The following is a 19,419-nucleotide window of genomic DNA, read 5'->3' on the forward strand; positions in this document are numbered from 1 at the left end:
CCACCGAGGACGTTGTTGCTTGTGCTTATAATCCAATTAAGGTTCAGTCATGCTGTCTTGGGCACGCCCCTCAGCTATCTGGGCTGTCTGTCAAACAGATCATGGCAACGAGCAATAAAGTAACATTTCAAAGAAATGATGCGTCCACTCACTGTTCTGAAGATAAGTAGGTGGGGAAAAGTATAGGGTCGGCGAAATTGGAAACACGCATCAGGCGTGCGCTTTACCATTGGGTTACATCCAGCCACTCGGTTGTAACAAAGGTTTAATAATTATCTTTATTACCCATATGGTTAAAAATAGCTTGGTACATATCAAAATGATACATCCTTCTAGAATGCCAAGTGGGACGTAACACTTTTGACGTCACACAATGACGTCATCGACTGGCGTACTACAACCTTACAGGAAAGTCAACGAAACGAGATGAGTGATATGAATTAATATCGATTATGGGTAATAAATAGGATATTAAACTCGTTTAATATCCTATAAAATCTCACCTGTACTCGGTCCAAGATTTGAGCAGACGACCGAAGCATATTGCCTGCTGGGACAGTTGGTGATCGTCGTCTTGTGCGGACACGACTTTAGACTGGGCTCCAGGCCCGTGCACTTGACGTCTGTGATGCCGATCTGGTACCGCTGGTAGCCAAAGGCAGAGCAGCACAGACTGATTCCGAAGCGGTATCCCACCTCACGGCACACTACCGTGGCATCCATGTCGTCGAACTCGTCCGAACACACCAGGCTGTATTTGTCGGTGCTGGGATCGCGCACCTGGATCGCTCCGTGGGTTTCACTTTGGGACAGTCGAACTGAAAGTTTTTAAAACAAGATGTTTCATGAAGCACTGTTGGAGAAAAACCTTGAAACAGAGCACCACTGGACAGAAATTTCCAAACACTTTTGGTCAATAATCACAGACGACATCTGGTGTGTATGTGGAGGGGGCACAATCTCTACGGGGGGGGGGGGGGGATCACAAGCCATTTACCTTTATTTATATAGAGTAGGTCAAAACAGGTTTACATTTTCGTCCTCGAATGGGAAGGGAGGGGTCTCTGATGGATCACTCATGCATTTGGACAGTATTGGATTTAGGAAGACGTATGGAGTAAATGATGTTTTAATTTGTGCATAATTTGGGGATAAACAAGTTAATTTCCCATTCAGACTGTGATAAGACAAACAAGTTACTTCAATATTCGACGTGAGGTGAATATATTACTGGATGGGACACTGATATTCTAAACAAGAAAATGTATTTAGTATGTTATGCAATTACGGTTGTTAAAAAGGTTCGGTTAAAGAAAAATATATGACTATACAGCCAACTCGGGACACGCCCTTCAATGTAAGCTCACCTAGCCCACTGCACATAACACCGGCGTCGTTTGCATGAGAAGTGCAGATGGATGAAGTCGAGTTGAAACCAGAATTTGGACAACTCCACAACGTCGTCTCTTTACCATAGCAACGGGGCGACTTAATCCATGCATTTCCGGTTCCTTTCCCAAACGTCGACTTGGACTTGCCGTCTGAAAATCCCAGCTGACGACAGACGACTCGTGCGTCATTGTCGCTGAAGTAGCTGTCGCAGACCACGCCTTTCTTCCCGTTGAATGTGGCCACCACGCGTCCCGACGACGGCGTTTGTTCATTTCCATTTTCAAGACTGAGCTGAAAACCTGACCAAAAAAAAAAAAAAGAGAAAAAAAAAAGAGAGAGAGAAGGTAATTAGTAAACCGATAACATAAACAAAGTCGAATTTGGCCAAAGAGCTCTACCAAGTTTGTGCCCAAAAGTTAATTTTGGAACAGTCCTTTTAAAAACCAAAACAAATACAGGAACGAAACGAAACGAAAACTACAACAAAATGAAACGAAAACAAAACAATAAGACAAAAACGAAACAAAAAAACGAAACAACAACAACAAAAATCTACAACTACAACGAAACGAAACGAAAACAAAACAATACCAAAAACAACAAAAAGAAAAAAAGAAACAACAAACAACTGCAGCAATACATGTTCCTCCCGCTTGCCCAATGTGATCAATTCTGAAACATTCCTGGGGCCTCATTTACAAGGCTCTCTTAAACAACATTGTATCGACGTTTCATTTATTTTTGCACTGCGTTTCGAGATCGCAGAGATGCGAGAGTTTAGTTAATTAGGCCACAGATCGGGGGGGGGGGGGGGGGGGGGGGGGGGGTGTTAAAAAAAGAAGTTTGTATTGTTTAACGACACCACTAGAGTTTTAACAAAGAGAAATAGATAGACAAAATAACTATTGCTACGATAATACCGACCAGTCGAGGAGCCGTAGCAAAAGACGCCTGGTTCATATGATGAGGAGCACTTGAGCTGCAGTGACGTGTCAATCTTACATCTACTCAGACTCGTCTCATGTCCAGTGCAGTTGACGCCGAGCCACAGGGAGGTGCTGAAGTCGTTCAGAGTATTGGCGCCAAACGCGATCCCATTCCTGAAGCCCTTTTCTCTGCAGAGGACAGACGCCTCAAGGTCTGTCCAAGAGCTGCGACAGAAACTGGCGTCCAGACCGTAGATGTTCACAATAACCTCAGACGGGAAGACTTCCTTCAATATAACTGTGATGTCTGGGGAAAAAAACAACAAAAACAACCACATAATACACATATTATGCAAAATATGTCTTATGATCAAACCATTAACTTCTTCCTTCAGTATAACTATGATGTCGGGGAAAATATAATTATTTTATGCAAAATATTTATGAACATCTTTTTTTCGATATAACCGTGATGTCCAAAACGACATTATTTTATATAACATTAATAATAATAATAATAATAATAATAATAATAATGTTCAGAACATAAACTTCTATCTAACTACTATAACAAGCTGAAAATAAAAGACACCACATTATTATTTTATGGTCCGACCATAAATGAAATTCAATGTGATATGAACATTCAGAACTCCTGCTACTCAAAAGGTAACATGCAGGAACCACAAACCAAGTATGTTGTGGGGTCCTATGTACTCAGCCGCGTGTAGAGTGGGCGGTATATTGGGAGATCAACCACCCCTTGTTCAAACAAATTTTATTTATATATATTTTGTTCCCTGGAGCATGACCCGAACCTCCAAGAAACTTTGCTAGCCACAGTCTATCCCATATTTTGGCACACGCGCTTTCTCCTCCCCTTCAAACTTCCCCTGTTGTTGTGTCCAAAAGGCTGGAAATGCTGTATTTGTAGATCTCAAATCCATAATTGTCTAGGGAAACATGTCCCCAAGCTCCTTAACAGGTTCGGGCCCTCTGGGTCCTTAAATTTACATCCAACGGGATATTATAGTGCAGCCCCCCACCCATCCATCCACCCACTATCCACAACACACACATTGTCAAATGTGCTTCGTGGGCCCTGACTTGATCAATTTTCCTAACAACATAAACAATGCGAGAACAATATAATTATTCAGATAAACAAGTGCATGGACGCATGATGCCAATATCATTTAGTTGAGTAATTAAGCCAATTACTTTCAAGATTATTGTTACATTGTTGCTGTATTAAATTAAGTACAGTAATAGTATTGGCTATGTATATGTGGTCATGTATATATGTATATGTATGTGTGTATGTATATGTATATATGTGTATATATGTATGAGTGTTTGCGTATATTTTTGTGCATGTGCAGTATGATGATTGTTTCACATCATACATAGCTGTGTTAATACCATTGCATATTATATTGTGAATTTATTACATATATGTTTTGTACTGTATACATATACGTGTATATGTATTTCCTGTAAAACACATCTTGTCACTGCCAAATATTGTTATTGCATATTCCCCATATGCCGTTGTGTAACGGCCTGGGAGAAATAAAGTTCTGTTCTGTTACCTCACGAAGTATAGGCAAGTTGGAAAATATATGGGGCAAGTGAATATCTGATTGGCACTTGCCCTTTGGCAAGTAAATGTTATGAAAAATGTTGAACTGCTGAGTGTCAACATCATCATCAACAGCAACAACATCATCGTCGTCATCATCATCATCATTATCAACATCATTATCATCAACATCGTCAACAACACCATCATCATCAACATCATCGTCATCATTAACAACATCAACATCATCCTTATCAACATCATTATCATCAACAACACTTATCATCATCATCATCATCATCATCATCATCAACATCATCAACAACACCATCATCATCATCATCGTCAATATCATCATAATCATTATCATCGTTATGAACTCACCATCAGTAAATGGCGTCTTGCTGCATACCAGTCCTGCTTTGCCCGTGATTCTGCTACAACTGAAAAATGCTGTTCTGTTTCTACACTGGAGCAGACTGGTCTCCGTTCCATTGCAGCTGTAGATATAGTAATACGTGAAGAATCCTCCGCGGAAAACGCTGCCGGGAACCAGCTTGAAGTAAGGATAGTCGAGCTCACGACACGCCAGTTTCGCCTCAAATTCGCCAAAGCCTTGTCCACAAACCCCCTTCCATCTAGACCCGTCATATACAGTCACCAAACCACTCGTCATATTGGAATTGGTGCTGCCCCTTTGCAGTCGAACTGAAATGTACGATCGGTTATATGCAGTTTATTGTGACGTCAATGGTTGAACTGAAATGTATGGTCGGTGATATACAGGTTATCGTGACTTCAATGGTTGAACTGAAATGTACATTCGATTATTAGCATGTTATTGTTACGTCAATGGTTGAACTGAAATGTACGATCGGAGATAACCTGTATATAACCGATCGAACATTTCAGTTCAACCATTGACGTGACAGTAACCTGTATAATGATGAACGCCAAACTATTCATGGAAATTAACGCTATGACTAAATGTTAAACAACACTCCAGCACAAAAAAAACAACCCAGTATGTCAGTCATAGGTAAGTATATGAATATGGTCATTTCCATTAAAAAAGAATTTATATAATTATGTAAACAAAAAACACAACAACAACAAAACAAAACAAAACACGTGTAAAGAGCTGTAGGGAAAGTACAATACAAATGAATACAATACAATACAATACAATACAATACAAATGCCAAGATAAGTAGATTTTAAAATTTCGCATCGAAATCAAACTGACTGGTTTGACAGAATGAAGACTATTCGTATCCGCACCGTCCCTATCATCGCGCTAGGTCGAAAAGATATATTGGTTAATATTATGTTTGAAATCTCAGTAGGGGACGTCAACATTAGTAGAGAGTTAAATTCGAAGCAGATTTGGCCGCTCAATCTGCCTTTTTATTGCACTTAATGGAATATGGCTTGGTAGCCAACAGAATATAACATCTTTAATGACAATGGATACAAAGACACACGTTCGTATCGCCATCCCAACCAAGGGGGGCTCCCGCTTCAAGTACTGCAATGATTGGAGACACGAAAGTGAGCTCGAATCTGTAAAAGCAATGGACATGTTTATTTGGATACACATGATACTTTAATCTCTTCCAAGGCTTTAAAGATAGTCCACATTGAGCAATAAATATGGATGGTTTATCGGACAGTCTCATTGAAATGACTGTGTCTAATGGAAGACCTGCAGCAAATTCTATAGAATTTCAATCCTGAGATCAGTGTGTATGAACAGAAATATAATCACGGTACCGGTCTTAAATTTCCATAAACTGTTGTTTATAAATAACTGCATCTGTGCCATCTTTCTTCAGATGAAGAATATCAAACAATGTTGGGTGGTTTGATACACCGTGGTATGGCACAGTTGGGGTCTAATTCCACCAGAAAACTGTTAAAGCACGCCCGTCGTGGTGGGTATACAACCTCTGATTTCGCCTGAGAGTTCTATCCAAGATACGTACACAATGGTAGAAAGAAATATGTAAACGTTCTCAAAATGTCTGTTAAATCAGTGTTGAAAATGGATAAATACTGCCAAATGCGAATACCAAATGTAAGGATAGCATTCGGCCTTAGATTTTACCTTAGTTTGACACCCAGTAGCCGATGTATTTTTCATGTTGGGGTGTCGTTAAAGATTCATTCATCCATTCATTCATTCGCCCCGAGTACGTTCATTTCCTGTGAAATCCTGGAATACGTATTAATTCTCTTCCTTACCATTGTACCACCACTGCAAGGCAGCTGGGCAACATTATGGCTGCATGGTCAAAAAGACGTTTAGTTTCTTTCATATCCTAGAATGTTAAAAGTTAGTTTGTTTTGTTTAACGACACCACTAGAGCACATTGATTTATTATTCATCGGCTATTGGATGGTAACATATGGTAATTTTGGCATATAGTTTTAGAGAGGATACCTGCTACATTTACCCATTAGTAGCAAGCGATATTTTATATGCACCCTTCCAGACATGATAGCACATGCCACGGCCTTTGATATACCATTCGTGATGCACTGGTTCGAAAGAGAAATAGTCCGATGGGCCCACTGACGAGGATCGATCCTAGAATGACATTGCATCAAGTGAGCGCTTTAACACTGGGCTACACCCCACCGCTATCCTAGAATGTGTTTATTCCTTACCGCTTCCATAACAGTTCACTTCAAGGAATGTGCATGGCTTCGATTCCTCCGTTCTCCATCCCGAGTTTTTACACTGGAAAAGAGTAGACTTGTGGCCATAACAGGTCACATCTCTCATGAAAGGATTTGAACCAGTGACGTTCTGCTCACGACTGTAAGATACACAACAAACAACAACAACGTTAAACGGACATATTTCATCTTTTTTTGTTAACTAATCTGGTAGTGGCGGTGAAAGAGGGATCAACTCTCCAGTTGGGGATCTCCACATGGGTGGCTGTTCTCCGGTGGACCATGCGCTAGACAGAGATTCATAGAATCAACCACTAGTTTTGCCAAATACCCAATGTGTGGAGATACGGCCCTGACAATGTTTTACGTTTTTGTTGTTTAGATTCAAAACTGTATTTGAACCTAAAGAAAGGGATACGTTAATAAACATATAGTTATGTTTGGTAAGATAAATAGTGAGTTTAGCAATGTAGTTAACTGGATTTTAATCAATATAAAATATTATATTTATAGTGTGAAAATACTTAACAAGAGTCTTCATATTAATGTTATAAAAAACATATTGTAAAATAAATTTCAAATAGAAAGATACTTTTATTTTAAAAACTGTGAACATGACAAATTTAATGAATGCTGGGGAAATTGTTTAACCTTTTCAGTATTGACGAATAACATCAAAAACATCATCTTCTTTAACTATAGGTTAGGACCCTTTCCTTTGGTTTCTTTGCTTATTGCTTTTTATTTACAAAAATACCATAACTTGCTTGGAAATACAATTCTAGATTTATCTCTTTTTTTATGAATCTTACATCCACCATATCTACTCGTAACTGCTTCTTCTCTATATGACATTAAGTGTGGATATTAACTGGTAGACACTATTTTGCTTCGGTTATTAATTTTTTTTTTTTTTTTTTAAATTAGCCTGAACCCCATAAACAAATTGTTTCTTTCTCCCCTCTGTCTTTTCTGTCTTTCTTTCCTTTTCTTCCCTATTTCTCTTTTCTTTTCTTTTTTTCTTTTTTTTTTCTTTGACTCTCAGATCAAAATCATTTCAGATAATTATGGGTGTACATATACATTAATAGGGTATGCCTATGTTTTGAAAGTATATATGAAGTATTGGTATATGTAATATGAATGTACATATGTATGTATGTATGTATGTATGTATGTATGTATGTATGCACTACGTATGTATAACTATATGTAAATATTATGAAATGTAAGACAATGATTCAAGGCACCCCAACCTTGACATTGCCAGTGTTCTGGGGACAATAAATAAAGAAATTTTTAAAAAGAAAAAAAGAAAGAAAAAGATATACGTTTCACTTGATGCTTAGTTTGGTATTACTAAAATCGCTGATAACTAATAAAAACATTAACGAAAAAGATTTAAATATATTTCTTACACACCCGTTGGTGAGAACATCGATCGTTATATTTGATAACACAATACGTATTAACACATAAACGTGCGATAACATTTTAAAGATATACGACTGGCTGCTCCTAGGTGATGTCCAGTTCACCAATGCCATGCCATGCAATGAAAAAACAGGAACGGTCGAATCGATCACTCCATGACATACAAGTTAATCTGAAATTGACTTGTCAGTGATGCACAACATAACTATATAGTCTGGAGGAAATTGGGTGAACCTTGTTGAAAATGGCGTACATGAGATTATGACTGATTTTCACTCCTTAGATGCCCTTCTTTGAGAAACTGATGGGTACCGGTGCAGTAGCCTCGGGGAAAATCCAGTATTTAACATGGAGTCCAAAATGGCCGCCATCAAAAAGGAAATTATGTAACTTTTCAACTAAATGTCACAGAGTAACATATAATACCACTTTTTCTATGTTTTTGGGGTCATGGAATCAATTTTTTAAAACTTTTAAAGTCAGGGTAAGACATTAAGGCAAAGTTCAAGGTCATTTATTCTTGAAATTCACCAATTTTAACATATCTCAACTGAAAAAGGGCAATAATTTATAAAACACATATCTTCCATGTCATTTTAATAAAGACAATTTATTAAAGACATTAATATCTAAATGTTGATAAATGATATTAAGGACAATGTTCATATGTTGATGCTCATTCCACATTATAAGTCAAGACAATAATTTCCATTTAATGACTATTAGAGGTTCAACATAATCAGTCATCATCTTCTTCCTCTACAAAATCATCTTATCACCATCGGTTAACTCATCCACATCTTCATCTTCTAATACAGGCTTGGTGAAGGAATTATGACATCCTTGAATAGAATCTGCACACTTACAGGATGTGCTGCAACTTTTGGTGTCATGATGACACGAACAGCGCTTTGATTTGCAAGATTCTTTTGAATCACAGTTGCAACCTATCAACTTCAGTACCAAGTCAGCAGCAATGGATGTGTTTGGAGGGAGCTGTACTGGCATTGTGGTGAATGATGAGGGATTCCCATAGCAAGCTCCAATGAATGGTGTTCCCTTATTCACAAGGTCTTCAGTGGTTTCACTGAGGTCCCCCAGACATGGAGGGTGATGTCCTTTCTTCAGAGCAGTCAATGCTGTGGGCTTGCCAATGCGATATGGTTTACTGACTGTGCCACAGCCTGTTATTGCATGCATTGATAGTAGATGGGGTATTATGTCAACATTGGTTTTTACAGTTTCGTTGATATCAATGGGCTTCATTTTCTGTGATATTGGGACCATGAAGATCTGAGCATCAAGATTTAGAGTATGCTTAAAATGACAGAGAAGGACAAAAACATCTGTATCACTGCATTTGACATAAATTGTATGGACTCCGTGTTTTCTCACACTGTCAACCACATGATGAATACTGGTAATATCTGCTTCTTCTTGTGAGTTACGAACACCATCACAGTCCACATGCCCTGGTGAAGCTGCAGTCATTTTAATGGGAATTTCTTTAGGGCCAGAGACGATAATATATTGTTGGGCTGATAGGTGACCCTCAAAATACACCCAGACATTGTCAGTGATGAAGCCAATCAGCTGAACTTTGTTTTCTACGACTTTGAGAGAAACTGTCTGAGTTGGGAGGGATGAATCTATTGTGAATGTGTACTCTTCGCTAATGGTATCATCAGCTCGTGCTGTTCTCGTACCACCCTTAATACTAAAATCACGATTACGCTCATACTCCTCCTTAGAAGCATTACCAAGGCGAACACAGTCATGAACATTTACAGCAGGATGGGCAAGCTTTCCAATAACAATATTGATGGGACCACCCTTAGGGTAACCAACTGGATTCAAAGGATCAACAACTGTGGCCATGTTTTCCTTTAGCTTGTCTCTGTCCTGTGCATCTGTAGTGATAGGTCCAGGTATTTCCTCTTTATGTTTGTGTCCCTGTTCCTGTTGGAGTTGTTTACCAGTCATCTCTCTCAGATCCTGCTTTATCTAGATTTCTGTTGGCAGGGATAATGCCCAGCGTGCCAAAGCTCTCTCATTGAGGATATTTCCTGCTCTGCATGGTTCACCTGCATTGTGTCCTTTCTCCATGTATGTAGTCTCAATGCCTTGATCAGTCAATATGCTATTCATAATGCCAGGTGTAAGACCCACTGTATGTTCACCCTTCACAAAATGTGATTTAACTTCTGGTTGTAACAGCAACATAGAATGAACATAGTATGTGACATATCTTGCATAGTTGACATGAGCTGCTGCATGGAAATAATGGCTCATCTTATGAGCTGCATAAAGGTGCAGGTACCAGTCAGACTCCCTCTCAGCTCCTATGAACAACATCATTATGTTCACTGGTCGGATGAGTTATCTGCCCAAAGTTTTGAGGTTGGACTTTCAGATGAGACTTTAAGAAGGAATTTATCCAAATCATCAATACTAGCCATGTCCTTCGTATGTGGAGACAGTAAAACTTCAGCCACCATCCGAAGAGCCCTAACATTTTGTGGGTATCTTTTACTTGACATCATCTTCTGCACTCCACCAAAGGCACAACCCAGGATATCATAACGACCTTGAATTCACATAGAAAAAGTGGTATTATATGTTACTCTGTGATGTTTAGTTGAAAAGTTAAAAAATTGTCTCTTTGATGACGCCATCTTGGACGCCCATCTTCAGTACCGGATTTTCCCCGAGGGTACTGCACCGGTACCCATCAGTTTCCCAAAGAAGGGCATTTAAGGAGTGAAAATCAGTCAAAACCTCATGTACGCCATTTTCAGCAAGGTTGGGCTGTTTTGGCCCAATTTCCTCCAGACTATATGTTTTCGTTGGAAAAGGCAATTAAATTTATTTTAAAACTTTTTTTTTCAGGATAGAATACAACATTCGTGTCTTTTAGATATCATTTATCTAACAACTTGTTGTTTATAAACGTATCCAACTCGCTTTCGCTCTGTAGTATTCTCTGTTTATCCTTCAATCACTTCATACATTGGTACGGAAGCGTATTAGTGCCACCAAACGCAATAAAATAATTCTATTTGCCTACATATAATCTTGGAAAAATCAACTTTAATCTTGCGTTTTATTTTATTGCGTTTGGTGACACTAATACGCTTCCGTACATTGGCAAGATATGATGATTAGTTACATTTCTGACTTTTTTTTATTTATATAAACTTAATCTTTAAATCATTCGTTTTAGTAAAATATATACAAATAACGTTTAGTGTCACAATAGAGATACGAAAGATATAGCCTTGCTGGGTTGATACTACTCAATTTGCGTACACAAACTGGAGAGAATAACTGGTTTCTGCCTTAAGATATCGGCTTTATCCTGCGACAGTTAGAATGGCTAATTCGATCTGAGCAGCATAACGCCGATATCTTAAGGCAGTAACCGTTTGGGGTTGTTTGTTTTTAATTTATCCTGCAAAAACGAAACGACGTCATTTTCCGAAATGATGTCATTTTGATATGTTTACACTAGGGAATTTAAGTTGTGACGTCGCTTCACAAAATTACGTCATTCGTTGTGCACGTGAAATCATTATGACACACGTGGGTCATACTGGTTATATTTCCCTGAATATCTTGAACTATGTGGATAATAAATTCATTTATTACACCGCGGTGGAAGAGATACCCATGTGATATTTATCGCCTCTTCATATGTGAAAATACGTTTTTTGAGAGGTTATGACCTCCGATCACGTGAGCAACGGTGTCACAGAGTACAACTCCACATAGATGTTATGCAAAAAGTGTGCACATGGTTCTTTTGATTCATATTTTTAATAAGAAAAATACTTGCTGTCAATTCTTATAATTAATGTTAGCAACATAATTTAACAAAATATATTTTTTAACAATTTAGTTTAGCCTTGAATATGTTCATAATAGTTTTTGTGTAAACTTCAGTAATAGATGTGTGGCGTAGTAATGCAACGTTTCATTGATAAATAGCTAAATGAAGTAGCCATAACATGACGTCATTTTGCTAAATGACGAAATTTGGTATGCGAGGTCATTTTCCCCTGGTCTTTAATCTGAGCATTTTCATGTCTTGTTTAATTGTTTTTGGAAGTCATTCTGTGAGATGTTTGTTCATTGATGTGCGCTGTAATTAATAAAATACTATACACGTTCCCGTGTGAGACCGTTTATATTACAACTCGTGTGTTTTTAATCGTACATGTTATAGTTACAGCATCATTTTCCAAGAAATTCGTCTATTTAGACCTCGGTTATTGCGGTTACACCCGTCACTCAACGGCCACAATAACCGTGGTCTAACTAGATGAATCTCGAGTGATGGATGAGGTAAGTAGTTTGTACCACGCCCCTATTACCACGCCTTCATGACGTCACCATGGTCGTAAAGAAGTTTTACAATTTAATTTTAGCGGGTACATTTCAACTTGCTTCGTAGTCCGAATCGGACGTAGCAAATGTGTGGCTTTTTAAAATTTATTGGGTCCGCCTTGGACTACTTGCTTCGATTAGCCTATACGGGGAAACATGTCAGGAATACTAATTCATCTGACATGACAGGCGCAGACAGGCTACAAGGAAAGAGCGCTGCGTAACTCCTCAAAATTTGAAGTGCCACGGGGAGGGGGGGGGGGGGGGATTAAATGTTTAGCAGGTGAATACAATGCATTTATTGTTTTTTTTAGTGGAGAACGTAATATCTTACTCAGCTTGATAATTACCATGTAGATATAAATATATAATATATATGTTGGTGAATTTTGGCACGAACTTGGCCATGATTTTATATTGAGGGATACCCATACGTGGGGAGGACACCCACACTATCTTTGAGTCATTTATATAATTATAACAGACGAATATACATTTAACAGGTAGGTTGTTGTTTTTTGGGGGCTTTTTTTATTATTTTTTATATTTATTTTTTTTGGGGGGGGGGGGGGGGGGGGGGGGGGGGGGGGGGGGGGGGGGGGGTGGGGGGGGGGGGGGGGGGGGGGGGTGGGGGGGGGGGGGGGGGGGGGGGGGGGGGGGGGGGGGGGGGGGGGGGGGTACTTTTTCAAGACTTACCCATGGAGTGTATTTCAAAATGGGGGGCAGGGGTGGGGCGAATGTCTGTGGATCAAAATCCATGTATTTGTGTGCCAGGGCATGCTTTCCCCAAAAAGGTTTGAATTTTAGATGTTCAAATACATTTCAAGCCTTCTGAACAGAGTAACATGGAAAAGTGGGTGGTGTGCCATGACCTCTTGCTATGGGCGTCCTTTTTAACGCTGCCAACTTCTTCGATACAGGTGTCCTTTTTAAATGTTGCAACTGAATCGATAAAGTAATGTAATGGAAAATGAAGCGAAACTATTTAATATTTAATTTGTGTTTGTTTGTTGTTGGGTTTTTTGTTGGTTTTTAAGAAAATAATTATTTTATATTTATTGATTTATATTGTAACTTTATTACTAATGTTAGTGAAAGTGTTACTTTTTAAAACAATGTTCTAATTTACTTCCTGCTCAACTATATGTGTGACCTGTAGGCGTAACTTTCTTCAGCCATTCAGCAATCGCTAAAATTTAGGCCAGACATTCCCGTGGTCGAATTATGGGATACACCACGGGTAAAATCAAAGGAACCGACACCAAAGCGTGGTACAACACGAGTTGTAATATAAACGGGAACTCGTTTAGTATTCTCTATATCTCCATCGGTGTGAGCACTAAAAGCGATCCTACCTGATCACTCCGTCAATAAAGCCCAACTGAATACAGGCCACACTTGCAATTGTACTTCCGTATGATCTACACACTGCACCACTTTCACCATCGTGTACAATGTTCACCACTCCAGACTTCTTTGTTCCGCCTACCAGCTTAAGTTCGGGTTCTAAAAGTAAACACGAAGTCACGTTAGGCCAAGCTGAATAAAAAATATTATTTTCTGTAACCCATAAATCATCATATATATAAAAAAAAGAGTTCATCCTATGTATGTATTTATGTGAGTATGCATGCATGTATGAGCGCGCGTGTGTATATTCTTGTATGTGTGAATGCTTGTATATATGGATGTGCATTCAAAGTACAGTGAATAATGACGAGGATGCTTCCTCGGAATATCTTATATGCCCATTGGATGGTAAACATGGAACAAAGTTACAGTTTAAGCCTTGGACAACCTTGATTTAACATGTTCACATTAAATATTTAAACATAAGACTAAAACTGTAAGATTAAATAATCACTACAATATTGGTAAATGAAATGGTTAAAGGAATCAGTTATTACAATCAACACTAGAGTAATTGAATTTAAAACTTATTGTTAGATATCCCACTTCGGACACCATGCTTGTGATAACTGAGTATATTTGGTATTAGCATTAAATGTATTTGATTCCAAAAGGGCCATTACATTCTGTTAGGTAGCAGAAGTATTACATATTACTATCTACATAAAAGCCAGTAGGTGAAACATTTATTGTGAAAACCTCACTTTGTAATTTATAGCACAAAACACCAGCAGCGACAGAATAGTAACAGGAAGCGTCAGTGTGAGGACAGTCGAGTATAGACGATTCATTGCCAACACAGTTCACGCCAACCCTCACGTACGGTCCTCCGGAAACTGACGGGAACCGGTACACATTTCCTCCCATAAATCCCAGTTCCTTGCAGACAACATTGGCCTCTTTCTCTGACCATTTCGTGCCACATATCAAGCCACTGACGCCTTTCTGGCGTATTACAACGTGTCCACTGATTTTTACATAAATTGAGGTGCCATCTTGGAGCAATACAGATGTTTCTGTAAAAACAACATCAGTTATGATATGTAAACCAGCAATATAGATGTTCCTGTAAAGACAACACCAGCTATTATATATGAATCAGCAATATAGATGTTCCTGTAAAGACAACACCAGCTATTATATATGAATCAGCAATATAGATGTTCCTGTAAAGACAACACCAGCTATTATATATGAATCAACACTATATATGTCTCTGTAAAGACAACACCAGCTATTATATATGAATCAGCACTATATATGTCTCTGTAAAGACAACATCAGCTATTATATATGAATCAGCACTATATATGTCTTTGTAAAGACAACATCAGCTAATATATATGAATCAGCACTACATATGTCTCTGTAAAGACAACATCAGCTATTATATATGAATCACTATATATGTCTCTGTAAAGACAAAATCAGCTATTATATATAAATCAGCAATTCAGATATACAAATAAACATACAGATAGACAGATAGATAGATAGATAGAAATAAACATACATAAAGACAGATAGATAGATAGATAGATAGACAGATAAATAGATAGATTGATTGATTGACTGATTGATAGATAGATACATTGATTTATCATATAATATCTTATATTTTCAGTGCAATCAAAGTATGTGATATTTTTCAGATCACATACATTAAGAATTTGATAACTTTGCAAATTAGATGTAAATTAATCGAGGTCACGGCACTAGGTTTATTGACATTTAAGCAAACGTACTGGGGTGACACTCCATAACTGACGTATGCATTCACAGTCAACAAATAAAAAAATTTCAATAGCAATTTTACACTGAAAGCTGTCCAGCGTTCAGAAAACAAAAACCGTTATCATTAGTTTATTTTGATGTAAGGACATCCAAAATGACATTATTCGACTTTGACGTCATTTCCATTCAAAAAGATGCCGCGCCACTTATTCTTACGTCATTTGAATTACATATTAATGGCGGACTGGAATTATTAAAGTTACAGTTTTAAAAAACACGTTGTGTTAAGCTTGAGATTATCTAATAAAGAGATTATTACCCTCGTGTGTTTCGGTATCGTCAATATCATATATTAGGAATAAAAATAATGTATTATGCTTACCAGAAGTTCGCATAATACAAGTTTATTCCTAATATATGATATTGACAATACCGAAAAACACTCTGGTAATAACCTCTATTTATGAAACGAGTTTGGGAATCTATTCTTCGAGCGAGAGCTTTGGATGGCAGACTCGTAAACCGAGCTAGGATCTTTTATCTTGTAATAACTTTAAAACATGCACTAAATTTTAAGAACATCCCCCCCCCCCCCCCCCCCCCCCCCACACACACACACACACACACGCTAAACCATTTTTCTTTTCAAAACAACTGTACATTGATATTTATAGTTCAAACGAGAGCTCGGTTAAATGTCAATCGGTAAACAGAAAAGTAAATTTTTAAAAAATGGGGCAACAGGTTTGTCCGGTTTTGTATGAAAGGAAATGTTTGAAAACTTACTATTTGACAATGTTCCATTGTAACAGCCAATCGAGGCGTAGTCGGACGAAGATCGCCTGTAGCAAGTTGTGCTCTTCCTCCTGCACTGCGTAATCGACGTCTCGTTGCCATAGCAATTGTACGGTCCAACGTATGTTTTGAAATAGGATGGTCCATACGCTGCCTTCGGCATGGCATAGCCATTCTGGAACCCCAACTCACGACACATGACCTTAATTTCATTTTGAGTGGTGTCTTTGCCGCACACCTCAGCCCAAATGCCCCCGATGTTGATGTTGACGATGCCATGACTGTGGTCGCCACGAGTCAGTTTGACTGAATTCCAAAACATAACACCATTTAAAAAGGATGTTCCCACCGTTTCTAACTTAGAACAGCCTTAAAACGCAAACCATTCCATACCTGTTCCCATCATTCTAACACCATTTAACATGACATTGCCCTCAATATTCAACATTTTACAACATTTATAATTAATAACAACCAAAACATAACACCAGTTACACCATGTCTCCAATATTCAACATTTTACAACATTTCTAACTAAAAACAACCAAAACATAACACTAGTTAAATCATAAATAAAATATTCAACATTTTACAACATTTCTAACTAAAAACAACCAAAACATAACACTAGTTAAATCGTAAACCAAATATTCAACATTTTACAACATTTCTAACAACAACCAATACAGCACTAGTTAAATCATGTGCCCGATATTCAGCATTGTACAGCCTATCTAGCTAATAAAAACATTTATAACGATAATTGACCCTATTAATCTTGGGAGTTATGCTAATTTTTTTGCAGGTTGTATTTTTTTCCTGCTCAAGTTAATACAATTTTGGTCTTAGGTTCCCACGGCCTATCTGAACAAGAAATCCATTGGTAACATTTTTTCTGACCACTATATATTCAGAATATTGAAATTCAAAATGGCCGTCATTTTCATATATTTTCTTTTCATATCTCCACTCAAATTTAACATAGAAAGATATTTTAGAGTCTATTGAAACATTTTAGGTCATTTAATTTAAAGATAAATTGTTTTATTCATCTCATCATGGCAACCATCTTGAAATTATAAATGGACGTCATTTCAATATATTTTTTCTCTATCTTTACTCCCATTTAAAACAGAAAAATAATTTTGGTTTCAGTTTACATCTATGAGCTCAGGTGATTATTTTGTAAAAAGGAAAACTGTTGTCAGGTATTGGCAGCCATCTTGAAATTAAAAATGGCTTGCATTTTAATATATTTTTCAAATATCTCAAGTCCCGGTTAACGTAGAAGCACAAGGTTTTTTGTCCATGTACATTTCTGTAGTCACTGAATTTGGTCGTTTCATTTATATAGTCATTCAATCATGGCAACCATTTTGAAATTCAAAATGGTCGCCATTTTAATATATTTGTCAGATATTTCAACTCCCGGTTAATGTAGAAGCACAATATGTTTTGTCTATGTACATTTCAGTAGTCCGTGAATATTTTAGTTTCATTTATATAGTCAATCAATCATGGCAACCATCTTAAACAATAATAATTTTCCTCCTAGTCCACATACAAATGCAATTTTGTGTTCTAAGTACATTTTTAGGTCAAATAATTAAAATGTTGCTATACTAATTACTCATGTTCTATATTTTAAATAATAAATGAACATACCAATTGTAAATTGTAATTGATAATAGCATATTACCACCGTTGCATCTGATTAGTTCTACCACAGCCTCTGGTGCGGCTTGTACATCCAACAGCACAGTCACAAATATAAAAAAAAACCTTGACCCAACCAATTCGGCATGAATCAAGAATTTCCAGATGTAACATGGAATCTTGAGATCAGATATTTGCTTGGAGATGTACAGTTTGAGTATGTTGTTTCCATATGCCAGAGGTAGGTGGCGGTGTGTTTCCACTGGGTTCAGAAAGAACCTCAACATTCAGACGTTCATGCAGTAACCAGAAGTGAATTAACAGGACAAATGGTGATATTAGCACAAATGTAATTGAATGTATTCGGGAAAGCTCCACCGGCTACATCTGAAGCTCTTAGCCAGCTTCGAATTAGTGATGAACCATACAAAGGGGTCAGTACCGTATGGTACTAAGCTCAAGGGTCATTTGTACAACTGATGCAGCTATTCTGAGAAGAAAGACGTTCAAGAAGCCATCAATAAACCAAAATGTGGAAACACCGCCAAATATCTCTGGGACCTTGAAACAGCATATCCAAAGAGCATATCTCCAAGCAAATATCTGAGCTGAAGATTCCATGCTACATCCAGAGATCTAGACCCATTGTTGGGTCAAGGAGTATGATATATTTATATATGTGCTGTTGAAGGTGCAAGCTGCACCAGAGGCTGTTATAGAACTGATCAGATATCACTGTGGTGTCAGTTAGTGTTCATGTAGACGAACCTCTAAGGAATACAACCTGCAATGTACAGAACTCTACAAGTATGAAGCTGGCGGTAATTGCTGTAAGACGCATGCAATTACAGACGACGCAGATGCCTAATTGGGGGTCACACTGGAAAGAAATTAGTTTCAGCCAATTTTCAGATATGTAGTATTTGTTCGAAAAATATTAAAAGGTGGCCAATTTAAACAACATTTTATTAGCCAGATACTAAATGTTGTAGCCACTTTGTAGAACAATTAGCAATTGGCTAATGTGGCAGGGTGAGCCATTGTGAATTATAGTTTACAGTTGGTATGTTCTTCTATTAATTAGTTTAAATCTAAATTATTTGCCAAATGATTGAATTGGTGGTCATTTTGAATTTGAACTTGGTTGCCACGACTGGATGATGGTTATAAAAATGTCACCATTGAATTCATTGATCCTTGAAAAGTACATAGACAAACATAATTGTGTTTCTGTGTTAACCAAGAGTTGAGATATATTCAAAAATATACAAAAAATGGTGGCCATTTTCAATTTCAGTATGGCTGCCTAGGTCAGACAACAATTTTCTTTTTTACAAATTCATTCACTGAGCTCATAAATATAAACAGATCCCTAAATTGTTATGGGTCGACTTACAATAAAGATATATATTTTAATGGCGG

General features: G+C 37.6%; 1 protein-coding gene across 1 annotated transcript in view; it reads right to left on the reverse strand.

The window, feature by feature from the left end:
* LOC121383080 (deleted in malignant brain tumors 1 protein-like) overlaps positions 1-19,419 on the reverse strand; it is a 135,642-nt gene that overhangs the window by 57,066 nt on the left and 59,157 nt on the right. Inside the window, exons 7-14 of the mRNA XM_041512856.1 lie at positions 16,333-16,647; positions 14,517-14,828; positions 13,758-13,908; positions 6,571-6,722; positions 4,285-4,608; positions 2,317-2,625; positions 1,368-1,691; positions 504-818 (exon numbers count right to left, since the gene is read on the reverse strand). Of these exons, the coding sequence (XP_041368790.1) occupies positions 504-818; positions 1,368-1,691; positions 2,317-2,625; positions 4,285-4,608; positions 6,571-6,722; positions 13,758-13,908; positions 14,517-14,828; positions 16,333-16,647 (2,202 nt within the window). The remainder of the gene's footprint in view (positions 1-503; positions 819-1,367; positions 1,692-2,316; positions 2,626-4,284; positions 4,609-6,570; positions 6,723-13,757; positions 13,909-14,516; positions 14,829-16,332; positions 16,648-19,419) is intronic.

This window comes from Gigantopelta aegis, chromosome 2, assembly GCF_016097555.1.
Source record: "Gigantopelta aegis isolate Gae_Host chromosome 2, Gae_host_genome, whole genome shotgun sequence".
In the NCBI taxonomy this organism is placed as follows: domain Eukaryota; kingdom Metazoa; phylum Mollusca; class Gastropoda; order Neomphalida; family Peltospiridae; genus Gigantopelta; species Gigantopelta aegis.